Genomic DNA, 19,914 nt, shown 5'->3' with positions numbered 1-19,914 from the left:
ATAACAGCTCTGAGAGATGAGTATTGATTTTCATTTTACATACATTTGTACATGGTTTTTCTTACTAACTATTCTATTAACTACTCTATGTAGGTACACAATAAGTAGTTAAGTTTTTATAGATTTCCTTAGATCTTTGATTACATTACAGAATGTCATGTTATCAAGATAATATGATGAATACCTTTTACGCAAAAAAGAATAAAAGAATCCTATTACATTAGTAAAACAATAGCAGCATTACTACAATAAGTTAAACACCTGTTGAACACTTGTCTAAAAAAAGTATGGCTGCAAAATGAACTTTATGTCAACGTCATAATCTGTCATTTTTAGTCAAGTGTTCAACAGACGTTTAAAAGTTTTTGTAGTAAGGCCTTATGTATTTAAATGATGTTAATAGCAGATTGTAATCGTTTATGTTCTTAAATTGTCATTACGAATGCTAATATGACCTTTGACCTTCACAAACAAAGTTAGAGATTAGAAATGTTTGTAAATGTATTAGAATAATTTAGCCTATGATAACCTTCTGTCAAATAAATGCTAGTTATAATAAATCATAGCATTCTTAGGCCTAAGTTCACCGACAACATAAACGTCCGTTTGTCATAAAACAACCGTTTTCTTTGAAAGTGGAGCTAAATATTTATTTATTTACATATATGTTTACATATTTACAACAATGTAAAAAAACTATCCTAGTAAAAACAAAAAAAAAAACTATCTCATCATCCTCCGAGACTTTTCCGACTATGTTGGGGTCGGCTTCCAGTCTAACCAGATTTAGCTGAGTACCAGTGTTTTGTGAACACATCATTCTTTATCGTTTTAATTTTTTCTCTGAATATTGAACGTGAAAATTCTTAGTAAACAGTTGTATTAAGAAAACTGACGCTTATATTGTCGATGAACTTGGCCTTATACTATGGTATATTTTATGTTAATTCCGAAATTGCATGCATTTTAAGTAGGCAGTCATTTGTAATGTTAAACGTTAAAACTTGACACTTTGTCACCGGCAATAAATTGTATTTAGTTTGCGAAATACGTCTTGAAAGATTTTTTTAAGTACATTAATATTGTAATGACGTCAATGTTAGTAAGTGTGTATGTAATGTGTAATCCTAGGAAACAACTGAGCGCAAGTTCACCGAAAAAATACTATTATCTTTTTACTGTTCTGCTGCTAGTAATACGGAAATTTATTTCCAAAAATCCCAGTGGTTTATCAGTAGATAAATGTCTCAATTTTTTTAAGTCTACCTATCAGTGATGTTAACAATTCTTTTGCAAACTTATTTAAAAATTATGAAAGAACTTGAACAAAATGCGAAATTTTCTTCAAAAGTAATACTTTTTACACAGTCTTTTTGGCGTATTGGTATTTGTAATTCCCGCTACGTTTATAATCATACGTACGTCAGATAATATAACTACTAGCAGTAAGGTTCACTTATAACATTCACAGGTAGGCAAAGTTAACAAAACCGGCCACGTGCGAGTCGGAATTACACACAAAGGGTTCCGTACCATTATTTAGAAAATGAGCAAAAAAATCACGTTTGTTGTATGGGAGCCCCCAAAATACTTATTTATTTCCAGTTTTCAGTATATGTTGTTATAGCGGGAACAGAAATACATCATCTGTGAAAATTTCAACTCTCTAACTATCACGATACAGCCTGGTGACGGACGGACGGACGGACAGAGGAGCGAAAACAATAGGGCGGGACCCTTTAACCCTTTGGGTACGGAACCCTAAAACCGAAATTTCGATTATTTGAACAAGGGTGACTCACCAAACAGAACGCCGACGTGAAATGATTGCAGTTGTTATTCATTAGGTGATACCTGAAAAGATAATATCAATTTGTTAGATTAATTTAGCTATATTATTTCATTAACTCATAGATATTACTATTATCTATTACTAATTATCTAGATTCTAGATACTAAATCAATAAAGAAAATATTAATAGAAATAAAAATCAAAATTAATTTTTAATTTAATTAATTCTGTATTTCTAAAGATTATTTTTATCTAGATACCAACTTTTGCAGATTCACCTACCTCCATTGGGAACTACTCCGCGCACCAGGATAAAAAGGACCTTTTAACTTCCTCGATGAATGGGCTATGTAACCCCGAAGAATGATTCAAATCGAACCACTATAGTTCGGCCATTCAGAGAATGCGTTCCTGACACGTCGCGATTGAACTGACGACGTAACTTTGCAATGGCGTTGCAGTTACGATAAAAATATTTTTGCTGGTTGTTTACCGTTTTAACAATTGAGGAGCATTAAAACAACATTATTATATCAATAATCAATGAATGTTATTACGTCGTCAGTTCAATCGCGACGTGTCAGGAACGCATTCTCTGAATGGCCGAACTATAGTTATTGGTTTATTGTCCATATTTTTTTAAGACCCCTTAAAAAGTAATTTTAATACGAAACATAATACAAAAAAAAAAATTAACAGTTTTTTTCTTTAATTGATTTTCTGACCACTTTCTCTAGTCTCAGGCGTCCATTTGAATTCTTACATATCGATCATTAATAGTGCGTGTAATTACTGTTACCTACAACTATTGTCACGTTTAATAGGTAAACGATTGTCCATCGCGTGTGAGATTCAGATCATACACCATTCATGTACTTTTTATTACTTCGTCAAACAATAGCTTCAATAAATGATTTAACTATACATATAAAATGGTTCTGATAATCTTTAATATGATTATATTTTAAAAGTTGACAGTACATCTATTCGGATACAATAAAGAGGAAAACACGTTTTTATGTTTGCACACTAAAGGCTACAAAAGTGCTGAACCTATTTGAAAAATTAGAAAAAAACTAGTTGGGAAACTAGAGTGGACTTTTTGCTTCGTAACATAGGCTTTATTTTATCCGGGTCGGGAAGACGTTCCACAGGGGCACGGGTGAAACCGCAGGAAAACGGCTAGTATATTATAAACGGGAAAGCATGTTTTTGTCCAACAAATTTTGACTCATGCTAACATTATTAACAGAGTCCCATGCAAGTAATATCCAAGATAGTGTTTTGGGAACAGCCCTTAATCGATTGAGTTTGTGGCATAGATGAAACTTCTGCTCAATTTTTTATTAAACAAAAATCGCAGTTTTAAAATTCGATTCGCATTTTTTGAACATGACCCAATAATTTCGAAAGCCACGATAAAATTTTCAGAAAACATAATCCACGATACAGATAACGAACTAAATAACAAAAAACGTGTCTGTGGTTATGATCGCGATAACCTCAGTAACTGATAAGCCGGTAATGTTTGTCTGTCTGTCACCAACCTTGGCTCGGCTTTCAGTAATGGCTTGTACAATTTCAGTAATCACTCACATTTAGGATAGTTCTTCTAAATGTGTAAGGTGTGTAAAAAACATGATGACTGAAAATTGTACGTTTGCGAACAAAAATATTTGCTTTAATTTCTGTGTTTCGTTTTAATGAAATTGTCTATATAAACAACAGGCTACTTTTTATCTAGGTGCGGTGGTATTCCCTCTGGACACAGGTAAATCCGCTAGCTAAAAAATCTGGTATGCTACATATTATAAAGCTGAAGTTATGTAGTTTGTTTTAACGCGCTAATCATAGGAACTACTTGACCGTTTTGACACATTATTTCAGTGCTACATAGCCCATTTATCGAGAAATGCTTCTGTATCTTTTATCTGTATGCGCTGTATATACAATTATGATAAATAAGACAGTTTGAGTGTAGTAAACTTAAGATACAAACCTGTCACCGCGGAACTGCTTGCCTAATTCTGCTACCAACCGTCTGACTTCCTCTTCGCTGAAGTCCGTATAACCTATGTGCACACTTTGTCTGCAAAAAACATTAAAAAAACTATTATGCAACTGGACACTGTAAGACGTTATTAGAGATCAGATTTTTCAATATCAAAAAAAATCTGAAACCGAAAGTAGGTACTGAATACCCTTACTAAAACCAGATATTTTAAATGTTCACATTATGGTCTTCGCAAATTGTCTTCATACCATTGGTCTCTCAACATGGTGACGTGATAATCCTGACACCCCATTGGTCGAAAATGTCGTGATGGTACGTAACCCTTCGTGATCTCGAAGACACCAGTGGGGGCACACCGTAACCAGACCAAATGTTATGGTGACGTGATAATCATGGCTTTCTCTTGGTCGAAAATGACGTGATGGTTCGTAACGCTTCGTACCTGAATCGGAACTGTTCGCCTAACTCCCATTCATCTCGGGGCGTAATCTCGGAAGGCATATAGATGAATAGTCCAATGTGTGATGACGTGATAAACCTGTCTTCCTATTGGTCGAAATTGACGTGATGGTTCGTAACCCTTCGTACCTGAATCGGAACTGTTCGCCTAACTCCCGCTCGTCTCTGGGTGTGATCTCGAAGACACCGGTGAAGGCATACGGATGACCGCCGTATGCCCACTCCGAGCCGTGGACTTGAACTCCGCTGTGGAACACGCCAACCCCCGCACCTGCCGTGTACCTGTGGAAACAGGAGCGTTTATAGACAACAGTAAATATTATGATGAAGGTTTGTAGAGTTTTTAGAGGGGATATACATACATAGATCCTTAATCCTTCAAAATTAGTTACGGAGAATTTTAAACTACATACATAATTCCATTTTAAGGCAACTTTGGTTCAGCGGGGCCTACCAGGGCCAAGGCCCGCCGGGGCTGCGGGATTTTTCGAAAGACTTACCGCGTATAAAAGGCCTACGAAGGAACATGATGGACTTTTAGTCAGTAAACTGACACTCCCTCACCGCTGCTAAACCATAGCGGGAGGGGTCTCTTGATGATTTTTGCCATCGTTAAAAAAAGGCAACTTCGGCTGCTAAAGGAATATTTGTTACTGTGTGGAAAAGTTGGCTTTCTACTTCCAAAGCATCTGCAATTTGCTGTCCGTAATTATTATTTAAGTAACTACACCGTCTCCGGCTGACAGGGGATTTATTCGATCGGGATAAAATTTTCCCGAGACAGGGGTGAAATCGCCGATAACAGCCAGTGTCTGACGTTCGAAAAGTGCCGTTTTGCTGCCAAGTTCGAGTAAAGGGTTTTTGATTTTTTAAGTATATCTAAGCCAGTTAACTCACCAGTTCGTCCAGTACATGTCGTAGACGTTGAGCACGACCGCCGCCTGGCCAGGCCGGGGCGCCCGCTGCTCCCCCCGCCGCGAGAGCAGCGACATGCACGACGGAAACATTGCGCAGATGCCGCACGACTGCGCACGAGTACATACATGTTAGTTGAAGGAGTAAGGCAATAGAGGTTCACGTGGTTAAGGGAAATTCTCCATACAAAATTATCGTCAAATATCCAAATAACTTTGACACTGAAGTCAGCCATTAGACCCATATTAGGAGCATATTCGCAGGGCACAATATAAGGAGATTCTCATACAGATTTGCAGTTACTATCACTAATAGCCAAGTTCATAGCGTTTATGAAGTTATTTGATGCATGATTAATTAAGTACGACACATTATACTTCGCTACCCTCGTTGAGAACCGTCGAGTTAAGGAAGACTATGTGATTGCAGTTTAGAAAAAAAAATTAGAAACTTATAGCTTATTTCAATTACCCAAGAATGGATCCTAGATTTTCTCACTAAGCAAAAATATTTGAGGCAAGCTTAAGGGGTCATTTGCTATTTCCTAAACTATTTCCCTTCATATGACTCACAGGGTTCGTCCCTTCAGGACCAAGCAAAAAACATTGTGTACGACCATTTTTACGGAAGCCCCAAAATAGATCTGTCTACACAACTGAATCAGACATTACAACGTACAACTATTGTACTTTTCCGAAAATTTTCGTTAGATATGAAAAAAATATATACCATTAACAACAATCCTTGGTTCATTTTAAGAAATCTGTGTCTGGATTCCTTTTCTGACAAAGTCTTGAAGGGACTTGCACACTGCAAAAATATATTACGCATGTAACTACAGTACTTTTTTTATATAAAACCTAGCCCTAATTGAATTGAATTTTAGATTTGGAAGACTTTCTAACGTATATTTTGGCGCCATATTGGGCTGACAAAGTGTAGTCTCACTATAAGACATGTCATTGACACGAAAGAAGAAGAAGAAGAGATATTAGTGTGAATTTGATAATTCTTATAGCATGACTATCTATGTGTATTGTGTATATCGTCATCATTGACCTTATCCTAATTTATTATTTCCCCCGCTCTTATCCCAAATACTAGTTTATAGTCAGCGCATTTTTCTTTCATACCTTCTTATTCAACGTCATAGAAATTGTGTTAAATCTCAAAACTAGCAGATAATAATTTCATTCTCCAAAATGACTCGACTATTTCTAACAGCACCCAAAGGACGGCAGACAATATTATCTATACAGATAATGACGTGTAGGCAGTTGAACTTTACGCCGATGTCGTAATAAAGCGATTAGTTTCCTACCGTTATATGTCGAGAGACCAACTGTAATGTACTGTTTTAACTGTCGACACATAAAACGATGGAAAGTTATAAGGATGGTTCTAAAATATAAGTTGGTATGCCAGACGTGCAATGTGCCACGAGGCTTCCAAATGGCTTCTAAATAAAACTACTTTTACGGATACGGATCCTTTTCAGCATCCATGGTCACGGGCAGACTCTCTATGCTCTCTCTATGGATGCTTTAAAGGATCCGAATCGTCGGGATTAAATAATATTAATATAATCGCGATAAAATCCGTAAAAGTAGTTTTATCTAAATGTCTAATATTCGCGTAAGTGTTAGAAATCAATATGGCTTCTAAATCCCAAAAACCTTTTTTTTAACGACGTCAAAAATCATCAAATGACCCCTCCCGCTGTGGGTTAGCAGCGGTGAGGGAGTGTCAGACTCCTGCGAAACAAGATTTTTGGGTCTTAAATATTAACAGATAGTCAACGAACTTTGGAATAGTAACTTTTGAGCTTTGGACTCGCGTTTTCTCAGCTCATAAATACTAGTTCAATATCGATTGATTGGTGGTGTCATCCCTCCAATTAGAATGGATATCGATTGTCAATTACAATAATGAACTTGTTTCAGGGAGTTTTAAAAAGATAAATACTGAAGATTCATCAAATCCCGAAGTTTAATCTGCATTCGGAGAAGATTTTACGATGTTCCCGGTCGTTAACCTACATCTTACAAAATATTGAGATGCGTGGGAGTATCGATTGATGTTTGTTCCAAATATTAATTCAGCTTCCGGATTTTAACTATGAATCACGACCGTTTCCTCAAACGTGTACACAGAATTTGTGATCAAAAACTATGTTAAACCAATTAGTTGTGGATTTTTGGCAATCCTTAAGGCTATTTAGTGAGCATGAAATCTCACTTCCAGTATTATCAATGGGACTGCTGTTTAGCTCAACTGGGTTGTGGAGATCAGATAGGCAGGCGTTTTAGGTAACCACCAAATAATAGGCATGGTAGATGGAAATAAAGCTACTGACAGTTCAGAAATATTCGTACATATTACATTCATATGTCTATTAATTTGTAACCCAGCCATAGTCGATACTAATCTAAATCCATTGATGCTAAAACTACATGACATACGCAATAAAAGCAACTTCTAATCAATGATTGGGTGATCTATAAACAAAAGAAGAACAACACAGAACTACTCTACACGAATTTACAAGCCTACTTGACATAGTTGCTTCGACTAAGCCCGGACGTACTCTAGATCGACAAACGATAAGATAGTTGCGGTTTTAATTACGATTCGATGAATTTTATTGATTGATTGATTGTATCAAACATGAGGTCATTAACAGTAGGATAAGAGGTAGTGACAATCACGAATATACAAAATGGAAAAGCGATTTGCAAAGCCTGGCTAAGACAATGGTAAGATTGTCCATGAAAAAGAAGATCTTAGAAAATACAGCAAAGCTGATTTACAAACTGGAGATGATCATTTTAAAATCAAAAATCCTCTGGCAAAGAAATTCAAAAATGCACAAGTGTGATGGCAAAGTGGAATTCAGCTTAATAAGCGCTTAATTGCTCATGACTTAAGCGCTAAATACAGCATTTTAGCTTTAGCACGTCAAAAGCTTGTCACAAGCAATGCCGGGGCCTTGCCACAAAGGCTGGGACGTCGCGACTCGGGGCTTGCAAATCCGACGCTCGCCAAGTCACTACGATAGTGTTCACGCGAGCTATTTTTCACACCTATTTTCTTTTGTACTTTCTTTAGAATAGGAAAAAGTGCATATTGTAACTAAATAGCTTTTATAGCCTGTAATAAATTGAGTTAGTGGTATTTCTTTATGACGACTTTTGTTTATATATAATTGTCTGCATTGTCTCAATATGTCAGATCAGATATTCGCAAAAAATTTGAACTGATCTCTTTACTATTTTGGAAAAATAAAATCCATAAATATACATGGTTTGGCTTACTAGTTAATTTTCTAGGATGATTACCTTTCTAACTCTACTTTTTTAGGGAAATAAGGATACAATGATAGTTCTAGTTTTCCCTACATTATCATTAAAGTTGCCACGAATAGTGATTAGGCCGAATACCGAATACCGAATATTCGGCAGCACTGTCGGCCGAAGCGCCGAATACTCGGCCGCCGAATATTCGGCGCAAAATAGGTACATGTTGTTGAGCACGTGCCGCGCCGTGCGTAGGTAAACAATAAAGAGACATGTCGCAACCTGTCTTCCTTATTCCGATGCATAGGCGACGATATTGATATACACGACAGTTTCTGGAACTGCTTTGATGAAGTTGCTACTTCTTCTTCTTCTTCTTTCGTGTCGATGACATGTCATATATTGAGACTACACTTTGTCAGGCCAATATGCCGCCACAGCGAGAGCACGGCCGGATGCGCTCATTAGGTCCTCCCGCGAGCAGGTTTCAGGGCACAGTGGACATGCGGTGAGGTGGGACATCGTCTGCACGCAGCCCCGCACTTGCATCCAAGGTCCGCCCCGCCCGCGAAATCCCACGTGGATCGATTATCTTTGCTCTGGCCGACCTGTGTTCGGAGTCTGTTTAAAGACTGCCAGACTCTTCTCGGAAGATTGTGTCCAGGAGGGAGACTTTCTAAGAGCGGGACAAACGGGGAGGGTTTGACCCGCTAGTTGCAACTTGCTACAGATAATCAGCGAAATGGTAATGATGAGGACGACGTGGAGAAGAATGCTGTGGCAAATGAGTTGGATTTTTATTTAAAAACAACTCGCCTAGATCGGAAGGCTGATCCTTACAAATGGTGGTCAGCAAACGAAAAACAGTACCCATACCTGTCGAAATTCGCTAAAGTTATTCTTTCTTCTCCAGGGAAGGAGTAGCGTGTATAGTGAGAGGTTATTTTCAGAAGCTGGTATCATTTAAGACGAAAAACGTAATCGTTTGTTACCAACAAATGCTGAAAAGCTTGTTTTTAGTCATCACAATTTACCACTAATAAATTTTACTTCCTAAAGTATTTGCGTTTTCGTACTGTTTTGTTTTTTTTGGTAATAAATATATATAATCTTAAGTAATATGTCGTCTTTTTTTCATGTTTTGATATTCGGTATTCGGCCGAATAATACGTACTATTCGGCCGAATACCGAATATAAAAAAAAGGGCCGAATAGGCCGAATACCGAATAGTTGCCGAATATTCGTGGCATCTCTAATTATCATCATCATATGGCGAAAGAAGTAGAAGGATTGTAGAGGTCGACCTAAAACTTCAACAAACCAAACCTCTTCCTCATTAGTACTAAGTTAACAAAAGAAAATCAAACACACACACAAAGCTTGGTTTGTATATGTGTGAGTTAATACTTGATGTAATACTAGTAGCAAGCGTGTGAACACACTATTAAACGAACACAAGGACTGCCGAATATTTGAACTTTTTGTACCATTCCAGTTGTAGGACAAGTAAATTGTTTTACTTGGTTTCTTGTTAACGAAAAGGAAGAAATAGAAAACTCTTTGTTTTTGTTCAACTTTTTCTAAAGAACTGCTGGATAGGCTTTTATACATATTTTTTAATAACACGTAGGTAATGTTCGTTTTTCAGGAATATATGAAGGTATTGAGAAGATGGGAGGGAGATCTTAAAGTAAGCCAACATGGATGAAAAACTGCAGATATCTATTAATAAACATTATATGACCCAGTCTATGGCTGTTATAAATTATAATATTTCTCAGCATGCGTGTTTTAACTACGTCCGCGATATAATTAAATACTACCGCACTAAAGTTAACTCGTTCAAATGTTATCGACGTGACACTTTTGTATATTGTTATAACAACGCTTTTTGGTCAATCTAAACTGTACTCAATCATGAAACTACAAAATTGCCAAAAATAATTAAACTTGATTTTGATCGGTGTTTAAAATAATTTAGTTTTTGTCACCAATTGCGATAGAAAGACTTACAGCCAGTTTCTTCATCAAAATTAAAAGTCAAAGTAATGTCTAAAGTAAAAGTAACGGTCAAATTCAATTTTTCTGTTAGTTTTGCTGTCAAAGTGACAGCAAAACTTACCGTTACTTTTACTTTAGACATTACTTTAACTTTAACTTTTGATGAAGAAACTGGCCGTTAATCACGTCTTACAAATTATTTGGCCAGTCCAAGCCAATTTCACTGTATACTAGTATGAATTGGAACCTAGAAAAACCGCAATATAGGAAAATTTATAAGTAAAAAGCTAAGGTTATGGCCAGTCCATTAAGTTCGCAAGGTAAAGCACATCAGGGTAATTATAGAGGTTTAATGTTTGTATACGAACGAACACGCTAGCAACAGTCGCTTCGCATATTAAATAAATAAACAAACAAACCGTAAAAGATACGTACATACCCACTACTGGGAGGCATACCGGACACAGGAAATCCTCACACATTGATTTAACACAAAGAATAAAGACTCTTTGCATCAAAGACTCCTTGTTCTAATTTCAACCGGCCATCTTTTAAAGCGTTCTAAATTCAAAGGTTTTGGCGCGGAATTTAACGAGCGAGTCAAATGCACATCAGACGAGGAGTATGATTGACGCGGCCGGGAGGGAACTGCACGCCTCTCGTCTGGCCGCTAATTGGAGATCACGACCTCAGGGGGCCGTCTCTATGACCAACTATGGGAAATTTGGAACATGCAACGTGCTGCACTGATTTCAAATTACACATTAAACATTATGTCAGACATTGTAAACCACACGCTACTCTAACGAAGTGGCTTGGAAATGGGATTAGGGAAATTTTGTGCTAGAAAATTTCCGAAAAATAAACCATAATGGTCCAATAAGAAAAAGTTTATCCGAATATTTACCATCTTGAACATCATTGACTCATCGAATGACCATTTTGTTTAAAACTGTTTTTTTTAGAAAGAGTCAGTAAAAACTTCAGGGTATTCTCCAAGCAAATTGAAATGTTAAATAAATACACTTTCCCTAACAAGTCGTTAGTCAGTGCTCAGTAGGTTAATATTGTGATAACGTTTTAAATTACCTTTTATTTGCACTTCGTTTACCTAAGTTTCTACTTTCTAGGTCTGTGACCTAGAGCCTATTAACCTTACCATTAGTTTAGCTTCCTGGCTACCAAGGTTTTTGTAATGGGCTAATTTTCACTGTTAAGCTTAATAAATGTAAGTAGTTTTTTTGATAACAAACATTGTTTTAGTAACAAACTTGCCGTCGTACCACAAAAACTCTTAGACACGTGTTCAACAGTTCAACAGTTCAACATGTTTAAGTTTTGGTAGTAAGGCTGTTATTGTCTACTAGTTTTGCCAGCGGTTTCAGTCGTATCCCAATAGGAACTATTTATCTAACTATCCATAGTATCCCTCAGTAAATGGGCTCCCCAACATTGAAATAATGTTACAAATCGGACCACTAGTTTCTACATAGTATGTTCAGAGTGTTCAAACAGACAAAGTCTAGCCAGCTTATTATATACATACTTTTGTTTTTTTCATTTATCAAAGGTGAAGGTTTATCGCCAAAGATCAGCCTATTTCAATTCAGAGCTGACAGAAAATTACGAAGAAAAAACAGTTTTCCCAGATTAAAAAGAAAGCAAACATGATTTGATTTTCCTTATAGTCTTCCTCAAATTCTCAGCCACTGCCAGCATTAGGTACGTATGTTTTATATTATAAATCATGATACTCTCTAAAAAACTAAACCGCAACAGGTTTCGATAATATTCCGATAAAGCTAAGCGTAGAAACAATTGGAGCGCTCGATATCGATAGCCACACAATTAAACTTGTGATAAAGTTGAAACGCCAATGTCGATAAACGTTCATACATAGGTATGTATTGCCTGTGATTTCAGTACTGATTTGTGCTTGTAACTTTCATTTAACATCCTTGACAGTCATTGCGGGTAGTCAGAAGCCAGTAAGTCTGACACCAGTCTCACCAAGGGGTATCGGGTTGCCCGGGTAACTGGGTTGAGGAGGTCAGATAGGCAGTCGCTCCTTGTAAAGCACTGGTACTCAGCTGAATCCGGTTAGACTGGAAGCCGACCCCAACATAGTTGGGAAAATGGCTCTGAGGGTGAGACTAGAGCCTGAGAAAGGGTGCTAGTTTTTAACCGAGTGAGAATAATATTGGTAGGAGCAGCTAGTTTTCAATAGACGAAAATTTATGGTACATTTTGAGCTGTACGTGCTGTGCTGAAACCACATTTCCATAGTTAATTATTACGTTAAGAAATGGAATATGTTTACAACAATGCAATTCAATCATGATTATTATGATCGCATCAATATAGCGTGGATATTAAGATTTAAGTTTTTACCCTACGCCAATAATTATCTTATTAATGTATACTGCCAATTGATCAAATCGGCGATGACGATTGACGGCTGGTTACTTATAGTTTGGTCTTTACGTATTTAGTTACATGGTACAACCCACCCTAAGACTTGGTACGACTGTGATATGAGAAAAGGGAGTTTTCCCTTAGTCTTTAGTCTATATCTGTAATCTTAAGGTAACCCCTGGAGAATGAAAGGGAAGTTTATTCCTATCCTATTTGTGTCGCACTGTGCAGCCACTAATGCAGTAAGTTTTATAGTGATCTTACATGATATTGAGTGCAGCACATAGCGTGTCCACCAGCCATAGCTTAGAGCAAGTAAAGTGTGCCATTTCCTACAGTTGTCTCCTAACTTGGTCAGAGATAAGCTCGGTTTACCTGAATTAGGGTCAAGTTATGGCTAGCCGTATTGCTTTCAGGATATCGTGTTTATTTACTAGTAAATTGCATAGCGTTATCAATAGCCCAAAATTGTGGATATATTAAAGGTGATGGAGCAGCGAAAATGTTTGTTAGAAAGCTACAGCGCTCAGGAAGACCAACTAGAGTCTTGAACGACTCCTCTAAATATTTTTCAATTTACGAATTTCATTTTCCCTATTAAGTTTTGAAACACAAACACATATTCAATTCTCAGAACTCTTTGAAACTCCCAACTACATTTGAGAGTGTTCTTCACAAAGTCCCCCAAAACAATACCATTCTAAGTCTTCTCAAACAGAAACTTCGCAAAGCCAAGTAACAAATCATTCGCCTTGACACTCATATCGATCAGAAACAAGATCAATAATTAATATGAGAACCAACAAGTGTATAAGAAAGCCAGAAAGCTAATGAATCGCTCCTGACCTTTCTGACGTTGCTAAGAGCACTGTAACGCGATATTAACACGATCCCCTTTTGTTTTCGTGAACAAAAGTAACTGAAGACTTGACTAAACGGCCTATTAACATACTGGTTTGGTAGTACTACTCGTTGTTTGGCTGTAAAAGGCCGTTTACACGACAAACAAGCGTTTGTTTTTTGGATCAGCTAATTTTACGGTTGTCTGTCGTAATGGTAGCTTTAATTTGTTTAGGAATATGCGAAACAAATATGGAAAGACGTCATTTGGTTGTCGAAGTATGTAAATACGAGAATTGCAAACACTCATACGTAAAACTGTATATATATGATTTTTATCCTCAACCAATTAGGATGAAGATAAAACTTAAAAGGCCTCAAAGGTAGAGGAAGGGTCATTAATGTAGTTTTGTAACCACGTTTATTTTTAGGACGTTTATATTTAAAGGAATTCTGTCGATTTCCTATAAAATCAATGCTGATTCATTGTCCTAACAAGAAATACACTGCTTATCAAAAGGGGAGTCACCATTGCAAAGAAACATAATGGATCACTTTGACATATTGATGAAGGAAAGAAGAATTATGTTCGATCGTAAAACTTTAGAGGCACTTAACAACATTCAATAATAATGGAAAGACTTAATCAGAGTCGGATACAATCCACATTATTAAATTAATAGGAGGGCAGTAGCCGTGTCTTAAACATTGAATGCGAAATCAAAATGGGAGCTTGAAACCCGTGGGTCATGCATGATAACCGGAATTGAAGACCTTTTAAGTTCTGCCTTTTGTGTTAGTTTTCCTGTTTAGCCACTGCTCTCTTAAGAGCAAAGATACTTCAATACTACTGTTTCAAGGTGTGCTATGTAATACAGGTGTCAGAAAATCTTACTTCTTCCACGGTAAAACAGTTGAACAGGTCTTAATGACATAACCTATGGTGTTGTAGTCAGTAGTCAGACTTCAGTAAACAAATACCCCATAGTGTTCTAATCCAATTCCCCTGTCGTACAGGAATATGAAACGCAACGTTAATCACTTGCAGCCAATCTCAACAGCCTGTCATGCGGAACGTGCTGTTACCGAGTGTTTCCTCGTGTCAACGGCTTGCAATGGGTGCTCTTGGTCGTTTTCTATGACTTTGTTAATTGCTAGCTAAAGCTAAATGAAATATAGTTGTAGCTGATCGCTGCGGTTCTACCCACGCCCTTAGAGCTTTCCCTTTTTCTTTTTAGGGTCTTTTTCAGCCATTTGAGGTGCTGTCGAATGTAATTGACGTGAAAAAGTGCTTATTCAATGAGGCTAATTTCAATAAACATTGAATTTGACTGGACGAATCAGTTCAGTAGCTTTGGCGTGAAATCGCTACAGGCAGGCTAAGCTACTTTCGTAGTTGTCTAGTAGTTATAACATGATATTTACAAATAACGTAGCTTCATTTAGCTATTAGTAAAATAATTTTCAAAATCTGTTCGGTGGAAAGATTACCTCAAACGTTACCTCTTTACACTATAAGTTATTTCGTTCTACAAAATTTAGGGACTTTAAAGCTAAGGAACCAGTAATAGCAAAAATTAAGATGCTCTTAATTAATGTGCCAGCTTAGTAGGTAAAGTAACTCGTATTTAATATTGCATCTATAGGTAAATAAAGAAACAAAGAAAATAAAGTCTCAAATGCGAAAGGTAATTCACGGTCACATTGCAACGGACAAAGAAATAGTTTTTTCTTTCAATAACCATAGTTTATGGGCCACAGCTGTCATAAGGTCAGAACTCTGTAACATTTATTATCCCCATGGGAAATAAGAGAGTAAGAAAAACGCTTATAAACAATATTATATGCGAAAGATCTTTCTTTCAAAATTGTATTGATTATTTTTCCGACCCAAATATCGACCAATAGAATTGCACCATTCGACGTCACGTGGTACAACCTACATGGTATTATACTGAAAATTTTTTGAATATTTTCTCTGGTCGTTGCTACGTCAAACTGACAGGTTGTGGCCGACATTTGGGACGGAAAAATAATCTCCCGAATACCACACGAGCTTCATAATTATCTGGCATTTCCCTCAAGGTTCCCTGCAAACAAATAAAGTCGTCAAGTTTTTCAGGAAAAATCACTCGCGCTTCGCGCTCGTTATTTTTTAACCTGAAAAACTTGACTCCTTCATTTGTTTGCAACGAACCTATCGGAAAATACCCGATAATTTTGAAGCTCTTGTGGTATTATAAGTGATTATTTTGGGGAAATTGGACCCTATATACTTCTTATAGGCTTATGTTCCAATTCTTATATTCTTATAGACCCTAAATATTTTGACACTATTCTATATGACAGAATATTTAAGGAAATTGTCTAAATTAGGAGGTAAAAGTCAAAAGCTAACATTACCTACTCTTTGAAAGACCAACTCGTTTCTAAGTTTCTAAGGTACAGGTCCAACTCAAAAGAATAATAACTAGAACTAATATGACAGAAGCGGGGTTTTGTTTGAAAACAACAACGTTAATGTCACTTGTGTGCACGCTAGAATAAATTAAGTCACAAGGACTGATGCGAACGCGATACATAATTCCGTTTTACTTTTGCTTGAAAGTAGACTTCAATATTTCTTTTTTAATGGCTTAAAAGACACTTAGGTAACATTCATTATATGCCTGTGAGGAATGCCTTGTCTTTGCTTTTTTTTGTGTTGCCAAATGTTTCCCAAGAGTGTTCTTGGCTGTTCGGTGACTTCTAACATCTGCTTTAAAAGCTACTATCGACAACTTGAGCGATATAAAAATGTAGGGACAGGGACTAATGACCACAATTTGCGGACCGTGTGTGAAAGTGTCCCGATATTACATATATTAATATAGGAAGCCTTAGGACATGACAGAAAGACCTAACCCAAAGAATGTTTGAAAGATAAGAAGTATCTGTTTTAAATACATACATTGATGTATTAATCAGGACCAAACGCTGCGCTTGCGTCTAACATTTAACGTACGCGTTAGTTAAAAACTTTTCAGGGAAGTGAACAGGCCTGTTTAATCAAGTTAGTACGTAATAAAGCCTTATTACAAACAATAATAAAATATTCATAAACATGTTCAAGTGACCTTATTACTGGAGTTTTCGCATGACCGCTTGCGACAAAATAATTAACAAAACTCGTGTGTTTTATTTATATCGTTTCTACGTTTCATAAATACTTTGTGCGATTTTCTTTGTTCCAATGTGTTTAGTGTTATTAAATTCTTTATAATAGAAATTACCGCGCTCTTTTAAGCGCGAAACTTTTAAATTAAAACAAAATTAACACTACCTTTTTGGGTGTCATGGTTATATTGATTTTCTTCTTCATTCTGTTGATCGATTATTTTAATTTTGAACACTAATATATCATTTTTAGCACAGGCACAGGAAGATCCACACACATAAACACACTACCGCATCCTTTGGCTGTATCACTGAGACTGGCTTTGCCTGTCTTCACATAAAAGAACTGTGCTCTCGAAAGGCGGGAAATCCTCACCAATGTAATAAGACCTCAAGCATCGTATACTCATTGACGGTTTTATTATTAACCAGAGACACAAATACGATGGTGGCATCAATATTATCAGTTTTTTTTTAATCTGCAATAAACTTATAATCTAGGAGAGGTTCGCTATCAGTAGCTGTTAATGACCAAACGATTTTTCTTTGTTTACTTTCTACGATAGCGAGATTAGTTATAGTGAAGACTAAATCAAATATAGCTTTATTCGCATCACTTGCGTATAGCTTCATGGTTGCGTCAACGTGAACAGTCTTAATGCAAAAATGTTAAATTAATCCCCATTTATCCTCAAAAAATCAACTTCTGCTACTTCCTGTTTTTGTCCAAAGAAACTTCGATTCAACGTAACATTGAAAAGGCTGTCTCTACAATAGAAAATGTTTAAATAAATCGCGAACAATACATCTGCTTATTTTGTTCGGGCCGAGATCCCAAATCGTTTGCAACCCAAAATCATGAGTAACCTTATCCTTTCAAAAAAGGTTGTGCGTAATAAGGCCCAACAGGGGTCTCGAGACATTTTACGCCACGCACCGAAATGTCCCGGATTGACGCGGAACATACGCCTAATAAATGAAATTCTTTTATTCATACACTAGACGTTTTCCCGAAGTTTCACCTTTCACCTTGGGATCTACTGCCCGTACAGGGATAAAATATAGCCTATGTTACTCAAGAAGAGTGCAGCTTTGCACCAGCGCAAGAATTTTTAAAATCGGGCCAGAATTTTTCGAGTTTATCCATTGCAAACAAACAAAAATATTTTTTTTTCCCCTTTATGAAATTAGTATATGGATACAGCCAAGGACAGAGCTTCTGTTGTCTTTTGAAAACAATATTGCCACGTGATTAAAATATACGATACCCTGATTTAATTACGATAATCCTTTGTTTAAAATTTAATCCTCTTCAATGTCTATATATTGCTGGTTTATCTGATAAACAATGAAACCATGTGAGGGCAATGTTTTTTACAAATTGCGAGAGCCTTTTGCTTTACATGCAGCAATTTACATGACTTTTTTAATGAATTTTATGCATTTATTTTGACGTAAAATTGAGATGTAGGCTTATACAACTATAAGTTTTTGATATGATTATTGCACATATGCAGGCATGCTTTTTTATCTTTATTTCACTGGCTTGTTTACTTAAATGTTTAAATAAATCAAGTTGATATTAAATCGTAAATCAGGAATTTAGAAGCATGGTAATCTTATGACACATAAAAATTACTGGCATCATGCATTTTAGAGGTCATGACTATAAAAAATAAACCATATATTACACATTGGGACATATCTAACCATCCTACAGCCCGGAATAACTGTGTGAGTAACCTTTGCCCCCACTCTCACTCCATTATCAACATTGAAGAAAGTAACCGCAGTACTATTTACATTTACCATCCAAGATTATTATTGTACTTTTATCAACCACACTTAAGTACCAATAAATTATCAATTACTACAGACACAACAAAATAAATAACATGATGCTGATACAACGTAAAGTAAACAAAAGACAAACCACATATTACGTATAACTATCAAAGTGAGTGCACAAAATACGAACAGTGCACATACAAAGAAAAAAGGTGCTAACTACGTAAATGATATAGATCTTACTAAATTTTGGTTATCGTAATTGTCCTCCTGAGAGACAGTTGTTGTGTCAATGAGCGGGTCCCTGTCTCCACTGGTGTCCGCTCTCTCCTCCGTCCTCCGTTCTGAACGGACACGGCACGCGTCACATCTCTTCATCTCTACACATACTTCTCAACTGTGGACTGTCAATAAAGTCCTTCAGTATTATATGAAACGACCTCATTTCACTCAAGGTTCTGAATAGTTCCAGTATGTAAAACGGACACATTATAAATGACCTAGGATTCCATGTCATTGCCTAAATATGCCAATTTTCTTACATTCTAATTTCAAAAAAAAAATCAGCATAAAAAATAAAAAAATATGAGTACCTTCTATTATTAATTGTGTGCTAAGAAGAGAGAATATAGAGAAGTAAATACCTCATTATCACTATCAATTAGGAAGGCCTCTTCCATCACACCAAATTCAAAACTACACTACACAAATTAATATTAAAGAAGTGCTCAAACTGCACCAGACATAACACTGTCCAGCCATCTGTACCGACGGCATGATCACGTATTAACAACTGTGAACATTATTGGATGAAAAGATTATCTATAAAATCAGGCATAAAAAAATACGTATCATTGTATGCAAATCAAACGTTTGACCATTAGCGAAATAATGACGGTAACACTCATTTACAACGAATGCATATTCGAGAGCATGTGACCTATACCACTACATCTAAATACCAATACAAAATAATTAAAATCTTGCCACTTACTACTGTTATTTGGCTTCTGTGGTATGCAAACGTATTCCATAGAATTAAGACACCAAATCAAATGAAAACCTCCATTGTTCAAATTGCACAATAGAACACTTCAACTAAATATCTTAATTACGTGAAAAGATACAAGTTAAACGCTAAAATTGGTTAAAAAAACGAACAATAACCCCAATGTGCTTTGCTTACTTTTGACAAATTTGACATTTATTTTGGGACATAGAGTGAAAATTTTATTTT

The 19,914-nt window shown here is 36.3% G+C and overlaps 1 protein-coding gene across 5 annotated transcripts in view; it reads right to left on the bottom strand.

The window, feature by feature from the left end:
* Positions 1–19,908, bottom strand: part of LOC124643174 (deubiquitinase DESI2) — a 29,625-nt gene extending 9,717 nt beyond the window's left edge. Inside the window, exons 1-6 of one of the 5 annotated variants that reach the window (XM_047182051.1) lie at positions 19,672–19,908; positions 18,921–19,081; positions 5,163–5,290; positions 4,395–4,547; positions 3,792–3,881; positions 1,803–1,854 (exon numbers count right to left, since the gene is read on the bottom strand). In XM_047182051.1, the coding sequence (XP_047038007.1) occupies positions 1,803–1,854; positions 3,792–3,881; positions 4,395–4,547; positions 5,163–5,290; positions 18,921–19,055 (558 nt within the window). In that variant the 5' untranslated portion in view covers positions 19,056–19,081; positions 19,672–19,908. Of the gene's footprint in view, positions 1–1,802; positions 1,855–3,791; positions 3,882–4,394; positions 4,548–5,162; positions 5,291–17,055; positions 17,212–18,920; positions 19,082–19,671 lie in introns of those variants that run through there. The other 4 variants (XM_047182050.1, XM_047182049.1, XM_047182053.1 and 1 more) reach the window with 4 other exon arrangements.
* Positions 19,909–19,914: the final 6 nt, after the last annotated feature.

Source organism: Helicoverpa zea, chromosome 26 (genome assembly GCF_022581195.2).
Source record: "Helicoverpa zea isolate HzStark_Cry1AcR chromosome 26, ilHelZeax1.1, whole genome shotgun sequence".
Lineage (NCBI taxonomy): Eukaryota > Metazoa > Arthropoda > Insecta > Lepidoptera > Noctuidae > Helicoverpa > Helicoverpa zea.
The sequence above is the reverse complement of the archived record's forward strand: the minus strand, read 5'-3'. Positions and strand labels throughout refer to the sequence as shown.